The sequence below is a fragment of the Talpa occidentalis genome, unplaced genomic scaffold (genome assembly GCF_014898055.3).
Source record: "Talpa occidentalis isolate TD23 unplaced genomic scaffold, MPIMG_talOcc4v2.1 talOcc4.14, whole genome shotgun sequence".
Classification (NCBI taxonomy): domain Eukaryota; kingdom Metazoa; phylum Chordata; class Mammalia; order Eulipotyphla; family Talpidae; genus Talpa; species Talpa occidentalis.
In genome coordinates this window covers 15,223,206-15,235,519 of record NW_023601433.1, presented here as the reverse complement: position 1 = coordinate 15,235,519, position 12,314 = coordinate 15,223,206, and the positions used below count along the sequence as shown (strand labels likewise).

Below are 12,314 nucleotides of genomic sequence, written 5' to 3'. Positions count from 1 at the left end.
CCTCCCTGTGAGCTCTGTCCAAAAAGGCGTAAGGGTTTGCCGTCTACACAGCTTACGTTCTCCTTCTGCTGCACCAGTAGTAGAAGATTAAAAGCAGAAGGTGCCTTCATATTTATGAAGCCACATGCAGGAAACACATCTACCTGTTCCACAAGTATTTTTTGTGATATCAGTAGAGCAGAGACAGGCAGGATGAGTCATCAGAGCCTTCTCTCCTGTCATTTATGCCTCGTCCCTGGAAGGCACATTTTGCTGTTCTGAACACTAATGACACCATTTGAAAAGCTGACTTTATGGTAGTACTGTTGGAAACTATATCACTATAAAAATGGAATGGAGTCACCTGGACTCACATGAAAATTCATCTCTGCATTTTCCATTTGTCACTCTGTTTGTTCTTAATATGGGATCCTGAGTCATTGGAGAAATGAGTTCCTTCAAAATAACTTCTTTTGGGTATAGTATTGCAATATTTCCAACATCTTATTAACTTTGATGGGGGCATTTTTTAACTAGGTAGAGACTCAGGAACAATCTACCCAGCTTTCTTCTCTTAAAAATCAGGGTGTTGGACATCATGTAGTCATAGGTTGATTCATTCAATCATTGGTCTTTTATTGAGCATTTATATGTCCTAGGCATGGGGAGAGGACTGAGCTGCCACCACTTCCCATGCCCTCCAGGACGGAGCCAAGGGCATCTATGATTTGGCCAATGGGAAAGGCCAAGTTATAGGGCACATGTGAAGACATAGCTTTGAGAAGGTCAGATGTTGCTGGATGCTTCTGTATTTACCTAAAGCCACACTACATTTTGAGGATGTATGTAAGATGGAGATAAGATTTGATCCAATTTCTCTACTGTTCTGAGTGCTCAGGTTACCCAGGTGACTGTTCCTATTTGCATTTTAGTCAGTTCGATACACAAAGAGACACTGTGGTGAGGCCCTTGGAGAGGCTCCTGTGCAGGATGCTTTGACAGCAGGCAAAGGAGGAATCCAAACTGAGTCACTGATAATGATTGAGGGTGCTTGGAGCTCTCCAGATCTGCCAAGGTAGGAAGGCTGTTCCTGGCAGAGAACTAGAGGAAGCAGCCTAGATTCTGAGTCTGCTGAGAAGCTTGATTTTGGAGGGGTCGTCTGGTCTGCCATGTTTATCTGGAGCCCCCCATGGCCATGAATGATGGAGAACAAGGGGCGCTGGGTGATCATGACATCTACTGGACATCCACTGTTCAGAGACTTCAGGAAGATGTGTGTTTTAAATTTATTCAATTAGTCATAATTGTTGTAGGTGCCATGGAAGAGAAAAATAGCTTCTCTGTTGAGTTTTTCACAGGGTGCTCTAACCTAGCTGAAGGGCTTGGGTAGGCCACCCTCACAGAGGGACAGTAGAAGGCTTGGGGCCCAGATTTAGAGGGAGAAAGGAGTGGCCAGAGACTGTAGAGGTAAGTAGAGGCTCTCAAGGGCTAGGGCTTCTCTTTCAAAAACAGAAGTTATCTGATCTCCTTGACTTCTTTTTAACAATCCTCACTTTGAGTTTTCAGACAGTTGAAGGCAGGGACAAGGTCTGACAGTGTCTGTGTCTCCAAGTCTGTGTCTGGCAGGGGATTAATAAATGATTTTTGAGAGGCTGAACAATGGAGTAAAAGCAGAAGATATTGAAAAACACACAAAGCTTTTAAAACCCCTGTATGTTGGCAGAAGGGGGTGTAAGGGGCAATATTTGCTTTGAAATCCTTAACTTTTTTTGGTTTAGAAAACAGGCATTCTGTGCTGCAACTTTTCTGTCATCTCTAGTGATGTTAATCTGTTGCACAGAAAGGACACCAACAGGTGTGTGATCCCTTTTCTAGGTGGAATTGGAATATAGGGAAATTAATTCAATTTTAAAAGCGGAGTAATGTTTTTTTATGTGGAATAGGCTGCTGAAGGTGTCTTTTAATGAAATTTTCTCTTTTTTTCCCAAATAGAGAAATTTACTATATGGTGGGTTCAATTTATCATGGGCATAAAAGGAATCATGTTGATGACAGTTGTCTGGTCCACTCAGCTGTGTGGAGCAAGATGCTTAATGAGGTGAAGGGAAGCTCTGCCCCAGTCATTTCCCTGTCCATGGAGGAGACCTGCTGTCCTCACTCCCTGCTCCCAGTGTCCGGTGCCCTGCAGTGTGCATCCTGGGACTGGGGGGTCAGTAGAGCCATGAGCTTGACCTTGCTCATCACCCACAGTTCCAGAGGAGGATGATCCAAAACATGCCCCCCAGGATGGCTGAACGTCTCTCTGATGCATAGGAAAGGGGCAGCTTTGGTTGATATTTGGGTTGAAATTTAACTCAGATGCAGAAGGTAGAGAAGATCAGGGAAGAGCCATACAGCTCCTTCCTAGGGAGAGGGAGGAGGGGTTCTTAGAAACTACCATGGGAAAGAAAAAGCAAACTTTTTTACATCAGTGACCCAAAAGGGCCCTATAAAGTGGTATCCTTGAACTGGAGTGTTTGATGAGACGGATTACTTTTTTAATTGAAGGCAATAATAGCTCACGCCATGTTTGAAACTGGATTTCTCTCCCATGCTTTGCCTCCTGTTTGAGAGCAGTAAGACAGACCCAGGCGGGGGGGGCGGGGGAGGTGCAGGGGGCTTGCCAGTAACCGAAACTCCTCTCCTTTTCAAGGCAGTGATGGCCAGCGACTTCGCACTGCCGAGATTCCGATACCTCGAGCGACTGCTGATTGTTCATGGACATTGGTGCTATTCCCGACTTGCCAACATGGTGCTGTACTTCTTCTACAAAAACACAGTAGGTATTGGGTACTGGTCTCTCTCTCTCTAGTTTTGGAATCGAAAGGCCTGATGTGAGATAAGTAGGACCGTGGCCTGAATGCAGCCAGAGGGCCACCGCATGTGGGCTCCATCCTCCTTGACCTCTGTGAATTTCCTGCAGGCCTGACCCCACGCTCTACAGGCTCAGGGGTCTAACTCATGGGCACATGAGAGCAGCTGAGTCCCAGAGGAGGGAAGGTTGTGGAAACAGGTAGAGCAAACAAGAATGCCACTTAGAGCTTCCTACTGTGAAGCAGAGTCAATATGAGGGTCCAGTAGCTGGTACAAGGGCACATAGCTAGTAAGGTGGCACATTCAACCTGGGTCTGACTCCAGCTCCCATGTCCTTAACTTCTGTGTTAATGGGCTGTCATTACAGGAGTCCTGTAATCAGCGCTTTCTCTAGACCAGGCAAGGAGACCAAATGACAAGCAGGAGGGTGATTGGCACTTCCCAAATCAGAATGAGAGGACTTTTTCACACTTTTTCACACACCCAGGCAGGGAAGTCGCCAGGGCAGGATGCTCACTTTGGGCAGTGCAGGAGGGGTCTTGCCACACTTTCTCCTGGGCATGCAGAGCCCTTGTACCCCTCCTGGACATCTCAGTCTGTAGTGGGCCTTTCAGTGAGGCTGTGCCCAGGTCTGGTTAGCTGGGGACAGCTCTGCCTCTCCAGGGCCTCCAATACAGGACCCTCATCCATCACCTGCTGATCCAAACGTTTAACTCTTAATTGCTTCATTACTAAGTCCTTGGCAGACAGGCGTCTTTCCCCATAGCCCACAGGGTGGACTCCATGGCCATTTCAGAACCCTGCCCATTTGTAAGTAGGTACAGAAAGTATGCTGAGAAGTTGCCAGGTGGTTACTTGTCATTTTTGCTTCTGACCACTTGTGGTTGAATACACATCAAGGGCACCACATGAATAAACTCTTGGGATGAGAATTCCAGGGTAACCCATTAATCTACCACATTGGATACCATACCTCCAATGTCAAAATCATCCCATACTCTTCTGAACAAGAATAAAGTAAAATAAAAGGTGAATTCCTTTGTAATTATTTTTCTAATTTCATTAAAAATTCCCTTTGCTAACCTAGAGCTGCTCTCAGCACACCTCCTGTTCATGTTCTTAATTGATTGTTCTGGAGGCTTAGCCCTACCTTCCTTTTCCCGGCCTCTCCCGCCCCCTCGCTCTCACCCATTTTTTGAAATGTCTTCTAGCAAATGAATACAGATACTCAGGACCAACCAGGGCATGTCTAATTTGATCAGTTCGATCCTGGAAGTTAATTCCAATTAGGTCCTGCCTGGCACTGTATCCAAGGGAGGCTGTTCTGTGCTGCCCTGCCCTCACCTGTTCACCCCCCCTTCTTCCATCACCTGGCCTTGAATCCCCCTCCCCGAGGCCCCAGGCACACACTTGCAACCCTAGAGGTCCCCAGCTTCCAAAGGGGTGGACTGGTGTTTCAAGTAGCGCTGAGTGGGGCTGGGCAGGGTGGAATCCCAGCCCATTTCTGGCTTGTACGAGCTGTGCAGTCCAAGGCAACTTATTTGCTTGTATGGATTTTGTTTTCTTTATCTGAAAACAAAACATGGGCATTGATCTCTGTTTTCTGCAATTCTTTTTTTTAAAGATTGATTGATTGATTGATTGATTTATACAAGCGCTGGGTACAGTCAGAAGCGCAGGAGGGTGAGAGAATTCACCAGAGCCAGAGCGGGGAGCAGAACAGGCAGAAGGACCGAGGTACACTGCTGAGGGGAGCAGCGGGCGGCAGGAGAGGTCTGCGCACCTTGTGGGACCCTCCTCTGGTGGCCAGGGAGCAGCCGGGGATCGAACCGGCGCTGCAGAGGCTGCGGGCAGCTTCACAACCCAGCGCTCAACCGCTGCGCCACCAGGGAGGCCCGTTTTCTGCAATTCTTAATTAAAATTGCTCAGACTGAGAGGATGGCAAGAATGATACAGGCTGAACCACCCAACATTTCAGTTGCTCGAGTGGCACAGCCCCCTCCCTGGCCGCCATGATGAATCTTTTGAAGGGGACAGAAAGGAAAAGGGGGTACCTATTTTCTCTTCCACATAGAACTCAGAGCCTCTGGTAACAAGCTCTTGATCTACTTGAGAAGTTCAAGGATAATCACTCTGCTTCCCAAAGTGAGAAATTCATTAGTTTTAGGAATAAGTTGGCCTTCCTTTCCAATAAAGAGCAGAGCAGAGAAGTTACCATAGCAACAGTGGTTTGAGAAGAAGGCTTTTTGGTACTACAAGAAAAAAATCTCAATTATCTAAGTACTTTTCCTCCACTTTCTCCTGACCCCACCTGCTCACCAGTGACTCATTAGGCTGGGCCTGTGGGGATGGTGAGAGAAAGTCAGCGTGGGAGTGAGACGGGGAAAAAGTCAATGAAAAATCCAAATTTGTCAGTTTTCAGTGTGGAGGGGAAAAAAATCACATTCAATCATGGATTCCAGCATGACTTGGATGATGTGTGGCCTTAGAAGTTATATATATGTAACTGTCATCTCTTCAGATCTTCAGAACAAGCAATTTTCAGGTCAAGAAACTGAAGAGAAGTTAAGTGACTGAGTCAAGGTCAGAAAGGTAAACAGTGATAGCTCCAGAGCCCGAACCCCTGCCATTCTCCATGGTGCCAGAGAGATGTTCTTCCACCATGTTACCTCTTGTGACTGGCCTTCCCCTCCAGGCCAAGACCCACATGAGCTTCAGTAAGTCAGGTTTGTTACTCAGGCCATGACCATGGTGAAGTCATCTAATGTCGTGGGGCTCAATTTCCTTTTCTCTAAATGAGGCAAATTTGGGGCCTGCCTGGTGGTGCAAGGGGTTAAGGGTCAGCACTATGGAACTATCACCAGCCAGTGCAGCATGAGTTCGATCCCCAGCCAGGGAGGTGGCCCACATGGTGCAGCAGACCTTTCCTGACTCGCCCGCTGCTCCCCTCAGCAGTGTATTTCAGTCAGTCTGCCTGTTCTGCTCCCCACTCTGTCTCTGGTAAATCTTCTCAACCCCCTGTACCTCTGGCTTACACCCCAGCTCTTGTATGCATAAATAAATAAAATAAATCTTTAAAAATAAGTAAATGAGGCAAGCTCCCAACAACCAGGAACCATAAGTCAGTATCTTCAGCATCTGAGGCGCTCCTGGGAACACTTCAGATGCATTAGGTAATTTAATCTTCATGATAACCTTGCAGCTAATTATCATGGGTATGCCCATTTCATGGACAAGGAAGCTGAGGTAGAGAGGGGCTAAATGATCTCTGCCAAGTTGCACAACTAATAAATGTAAGAATGATTTGCAGTTCATCAGTCACCATGCCCCTAGAATAAATGCACTCAGGCCTCTGATATTCAGTGATCTAGTGACGGTGGGAAGAGAACCATCCGACTCCTCCTCCTATTGAGCAACACTGGAGGGGATTGTTCAGCTTCCCTGAGCCTCACTTTTCTTTTCGGCCACATGGGGTAGCTGTAAGAGCCAGTGGTGAAGTCTGCAGCTCACCAGTCAGTCAAGGTGGTGATACTGGTATTGCTGTGTTTGTGTTTCTTCCCCCCAGTGGAAGTCAGTCATTGCCCACTGTTCCTCATCAAAAAGAGCATATCACTGGGCCTCCCTGGTGGCGCAGGTGGTTGACCGCAGCACTGTGATGCTGTCCGCAGCCTCTGCAGTGTGGGTTTGATCCCGGCCGGCCGGGGAGATACCCACATGGCGCGGCAGACCTCTCCTGTCTCGCCTACAGCTCCCCTCAGCCGTGTATTTCGTCAGCCTGTTCTGCTCCCTGCTCTGTCTCTGGTGAATCCTCTCACCCTCCCGTGCATCTGGCCTGTACCCTGGTTCTTGTATGCATAAATAAATCTTTAAAAGAGCATATAACTAAAGAGAGAGGTGGGACCCAGAATGTAGCAATGGTAGGTCTGGTTTAGGGTCACAGAGGAGGGATACTAGGGAAGAAGTCCTGATGGGTGACATCCCCACTCTTAAGGGTGAGCAATACCAGAACTCCCTGTTAGACCTTTATTTTGCTTTTCATTAACGATTTGTGGCTTTTCAGGCTCAAGCTCTCACCCCTCCAAAGGCTGCTGCTAGGACCTGCTCCCACTGCTGGTCCTTAATGTTCAAGGGGACAAGGAGATGCAGGGAAAGAGGAAGAGTGACAGGTGGAAACAAGGTTCAGGCTCTGTTTGGAAGAAATTGCTGCCTGTACATTCAGTCTCGACAGAAAAAAAATCTCAAAATCTTTCGATGCCTTGGTTGAGAATCTGCTGATATAACTAAAGCATTTTTATTGCCATTCTCCCTTTCCTGATTTCAGATGTTCGTGGGCCTCTTATTTTGGTTCCAGTTCTTCTGTGGCTTCTCTGCGTCTGCCATGATTGACCAGTGGTATCTGATCTTCTTTAACCTGCTCTTCTCATCGCTTCCCCAGCTTGTGACTGGGGTGCTGGACAAGGATGTGCCGGCCAATGTGCTGTTAACCAAGCCTCAGCTCTACAGAAGTGGCCAGAACATGGAGGTGAGTCTTCCCTCTAGCCCCCACCTCCTATCGCCTGGTACCCCCAACATCCTTCCAGAAGGTGCAAATCTTCACATCTTTTAAGGGACACCCTGAGACAAATTGCTAAAATTCTAGAATCTGATCACCAAGAGAAAAAAAAGGAATTGTGTCGGTTGTGTGTACTTGTGTAGCTGTGTGTCTGTTGTGTGTAGTTGTATAGTTGTGTGTCTGTTGTGTGTAGTACATTAAGTAAAGTGAGGTCATTGCTTGTCGTGATGGTATCACAGGTATATGCGTATGTCAAACCCATCAAGACATATGCCTTAATAACGTGCCTTTTTTTGTATATCAATTATATCCCAATGAAAGGAAGATAGAGTATATAGTATAGTAAGGTGAAAACTGTCTCTACAGCCAGAGTCTCCGGGGAAGTCTGCTTGGAGTCTAAATCTGAGTTACAAAGGATCGCTGTAGTCCAAAAATAGGATTTTTTTCCCTTCCAGTCCCCCCAAAATAATTTATTTGGAATAGGAATGAACAAGAAGACCAACCCATAGGGAAACCTTTGAAAAAACAAGGGAATACAAACAGATGTAAATATATGTTTGTATCAACCAACCATGTAGATTGACAGGCCAATTACTAGCTATTCTCAGACAGTCATTAAAGTAAACTCTCTAAGGGCCTCCCATGGTGGCACAGGAGGTTGAGCGCAGCGCTGTGAAGCTGTCTGCAGCCTCTGCAGCACCGGTTCGATCCCGGCCGGCCGGCGAGGGTCCCACATGGCGCAGCAGACCTCTCCTGTCTGGCCCGCTGCTCCCCTCAGCAGTGTATTTCATCAGTTGCCTGTTCTGTTCCCCGCTCTGTCTGTGGTGAATCCTCTCACCCTCCTACGCACCTGGCCTGTACTTCGGTTCTTGTATAAATAAATAAATCTTTAAAAAAGTAAATAAATAAAGTAAACCCTCTAAGGGCTTCTCTTGGGCTCCTTGGAATTACCGTGTGTGTGTGGAGGGAAGGGAACCGCATATCCCCTGCAGTAATCTCTAGCGCAGAATTTACTTCAACTTGACTTCCAGGGTCACCTATGTCAGCCTTAGCTACCTCCCCACCCACACACACATACAGAAGCAGGAGCACATGTCCTCCTTGGCCCCCCACATGGGACATAGCTGCTGGGAGTTTGTCCTGCAGAGTTAGATGACCACCGGGAAGGACCTAGCCAGCATTTTCATTAGGGCACTGTAAATGCACATCTGTCCACTTTGCATTTCCTGTGGGCTAGTCCCAAGCCAGGTTAGTTGGGACAGACACACATCTGGTCACCCAGGTAGTGAAGACTCAGTGAGGCTTTCTCAAGGTCAGTTTTGTCCTTGGTATGAAACTTTCTGATTTTAACATTAGGACATACTCGCAATCTAATTGTCCTTTATTTTAAATCTTCTTAAATAATAAAAAAAAAGTAAATAACCACAGTCTCATTTTAATAGTTAAGACACAAGAAACAGTCCCCACAAGGAATGACAAAATGACAAAACTCACCCACAAGGGAGACAAAATTCTGACAAAGTAGCAGTAGAAGGACTCAAAGTGGGGGCAGGGGTGGGTAGAGAATGTGGTGCTGCTGCTACCCTAGGGAAATGTCCCTTATAGAATTGATTTGTTGTTAAAGATTTATTTATTTATGCATACAAAAACTGGGGTATAGGCCAGAGGTGCGGGGTGTGAGAGGATTCACCAGAAACAGAGTAGGGAACGGAACAGGCAGACTGACTGAAATACACTGCTGAGGGGAGCAGTGGGCGAGATAAGAGAGGTCTGCTGTGCCATGTGGGTAGCTCCCTGGCTGGCTGGGGATCAAACTTGTGCTGCAGAGGCTGCAGATAGCTTCCCAGTGCTGTGCTTAACCCCTTGTGCCACCAGGGGTTGCCTCATAGAATTTAGAAAGTAGTTTCATCTTTCTGCTCTTGTCCTAGAACAACTACTATAACTACCCTCATGGTACAAAATCTCTGGGTGAGTCCAGCTACTGGCCTTTGTGTAATCTCTTTTCTTGACCCTCCTTGTTTCTCCCAAAGTCCTAAATTACCAAGTTCCCCTCAGGTGTCTCTACGCCCTATAACAACCTCAAAACCAGCTCTAGAGCTCAGAGTACTTCCCTGTAATCCCCATGCCTGTTTCTGTGTCCTAGGAATATCGACCACTCACCTTTTGGTTAAACATGGCTGACGCTGCCTTCCAGAGCCTGGTTTGCTTTTTCATCCCTTACCTGGTAAGTTGGCACCTGGCACGGCCTTCCCTGTCGGCCTGGACCCCTGACAGGCATCCACAGACGTCGGCCCTGCTGTCTTGCAGGCCTACTACGACTCGGACACAGACGTGTTTACCTGGGGAACGCCCATCACTGCCATTGCGCTCTTCACCATCCTCCTGCACCTGGGTATTGAAACCAAGACCTGGGTAAGAGTCTGGTGTAGCCGGAAGCTGCTGATGCTGCGGGCCCCGCCTTCTGCGCAGTCCGTGAGCTCTGAGAGATCTAGGGGAGATGGGCCTGCAAAGCTGGCCTCACTGTCATGAGAAGGAAAGTGGCTCGTGGCCGTCCACCTCGTGGCGCCGAGCCCTGGTATGGGCAGCTGCCGCAGCCCTACTGAGCTCCTTCCAGCCCTCTTTCCCCTGCGCCTCTGTTTCATGCTCCCCTTTTGCTCTCGCTTTCCCTTTGTCCGCCTCTCCTAGCCAGGCTGGGTCATGATGCCTCAGCAAGCCCCTGCCCCCGGCCACCCCTGCCCAGACCCATTTTCACCTGGTCCTCGGCACATCACATCTATTCACAGACCACCAGCGCGTTGTTGCTCTTGTTATTACTTTGAAATTGAAATACATGCCCTTTCTTTCTCTGCCCCCCTCAGACCTGGCTCAACTGGATAACCTGTGGCTTCAGTATCCTTTTATTTTTCACTGTGGCGTTGATTTACAATGCTTCTTGTGCAACGTGCTACCCTCCGTCCAACCCTTATTGGACTGTGCAAACATTAATGGGCGACCCCGTGTTTTACTTGACTTGTCTCATAGCACCTGTCGCCGCGCTGCTGCCCAGGTGGGTATCAGGGACCGAGTCCTCTAAGTCCTAAGTGAACCCTCAAGAGTGTGGTCATCATGGTGCAAGCCTCAGAAAGCACAGAGCCAAGTACTGCCCCCAGCCATGGGTGACTGTTTTCTTTCTGCTCTTTCCAGGTTGTTTTTCAAAGCACTGCAGGGGAGCCTTTTCCCTACCCCACTACAGCTGGGGCGCCAGTTGGCCAAGAGCTCCCCAGAGAAACTTAACACTGCCAAAGAGACCTTTGCTCAGGGACACCTTCCAGGAGATCAGAAGACGGAGCCCTCAGGACACAGCAGTGTTGCTAACTTTGGGTCCCTCCCCCAGGACTGCATCTTGAAGGCATCTTGGCACACACAGCCAGACTGCTCCCCAGAGGCCAGTGGGGAGCCCAGCGCAGTGGACATGAGCGTGCCTTTGAGAGAGGACATCCTGCTGGAGGAACTGGGCGGCCAGGCCCCGGGCTCCTCCACGTCGCAAGAGGTGATTCTGGAAGAGTGTCCTGGGGACCCCAAGATGAAGCCCAACAGTGCCAACAGAGCAGCCCCCCTATCATCCATCTTCAACCTGCCCCACTTCAGCTCACTCAACTGGATTTCCTCCCTCTCCCTCGTCAGCGGGCTGGGAAGTGTCTTGCAGCTCTCTCGAAGTAGTTTACAGATGGACAAGCAGGACAGCGAGTTCCTGCCCAGCCAGCCTCAGCCAGACCAAGATCTGCCTGGCTTAAGGGGACAGACCACGGACTACTTCTAGAAGCATCTTCCAGGGACTGCAGCTGGTGGTGGCAGTGGTGGAACCCTTGAAATAGCCTATTTTTTTTATAACATAGATGTTATTATTATTTATGTTGTTTATTTGCACAGAAGAGTTCTAGTGAGATGTATTTTATGTTTCCAAAGTTAATACAGGAAACTAAAGGTACCGAAAAAGAAAGTTTATTTTTGAAAAGTTCTAAGTAGAGTATATTGAAAAGAAAAATAAGAGCTTTAACATATATAAAAGTTTAAGGAAAAAAATGACACTTGGGAAGTGTGTTTAGATTTATTTTTTCATCTCATTTTATAAGAAAATGCAGTATGATTGGTTTGCCTCAACAGGAATGACCTTTGCTTTTCCCAAGCGTGGATGTCTGTGTGGGCCCAGTTGGCCTTGAAGGTACGCTGGCTGAGGGGGTGGGGACAGGGACCCCAGCAGCACATCCCCCACTGTCTCCAGTTCAGCCAGCTTGAGGGGGCGAGCGCTCTATGTCACCCAGAACAGGGAGAGTGAAACCTCCAGAAACCCCCACCTGAAGGTCATTCCCCACTTCAATGTAGCAGGCATGTGTAGGGATCACCTGGTCAGTATTCCCGCCACTGTGTGGGATCGTGCCTGTCAAAACCAAAACAAGCAATAAACAGTCTTCACCTTGCAGAGAGACCGTGTCTGCTGCCACTGTTGTGTGAAGTTATTCACAAGTGACAAAAGCATGCCCTGAGGACTTCGGGGTGAGTCCCTCAGATGTGATGAAGGAAAACGAGGAAGGAAAGCGCCGGGTGACCTGCAGGCGGCACCAGCGACACCGGGCTACACCGTGGGTCCCTGCTGCATCGGCAGCCCCCACGCCCCATGGGGAGCCTAGGTTCTTTAAGTGTGTACCTTGGGGTATTTGTCTTCTGTCCCCTCAAACAGAAAAAGTGGGAAATGTTACAGAAATCCAAGGCAATTATATAGCATTTCCTCTCCTGAGCCCTCTTTTTGCTCTTTGCACCTCATGTAGTCAGAGGAAAGGCAGGACTCGGTGTCTACAAGGGCAGAGAGGGGTGAAGTTTCTGGGCAATTGAACCCAGCAACTCAGACTCAGAGTGGGGGGCTTTTCCCTGGGCACCCTTTTGTCCTGCGGCT

General features: G+C 48.3%; 1 protein-coding gene across 4 annotated transcripts in view; it reads left to right on the top strand.

Moving 5' to 3' along the window:
* ATP10A (ATPase phospholipid transporting 10A (putative)) overlaps positions 1 to 11,842 on the top strand; it is a 132,090-nt gene extending 120,248 nt beyond the window's left edge. For 2 of the 4 annotated variants that reach the window (XM_037510121.2, XM_037510119.2), the window contains 6 exons: positions 2,672 to 2,797; positions 7,154 to 7,354; positions 9,528 to 9,608; positions 9,692 to 9,796; positions 10,243 to 10,430; positions 10,568 to 11,842. In XM_037510121.2, the coding sequence (XP_037366018.1) occupies positions 2,672 to 2,797; positions 7,154 to 7,354; positions 9,528 to 9,608; positions 9,692 to 9,796; positions 10,243 to 10,430; positions 10,568 to 11,183 (1,317 nt within the window). In that variant the 3' untranslated portion in view covers positions 11,184 to 11,842. The remainder of the gene's footprint in view (positions 1 to 2,671; positions 2,798 to 7,153; positions 7,355 to 9,527; positions 9,609 to 9,691; positions 9,797 to 10,242; positions 10,431 to 10,567) is intronic. The other 2 variants (XM_037510120.2, XM_054694800.1) reach the window with 2 other exon arrangements.
* The last annotated feature ends 472 nt before the right edge of the window (positions 11,843 to 12,314 follow it).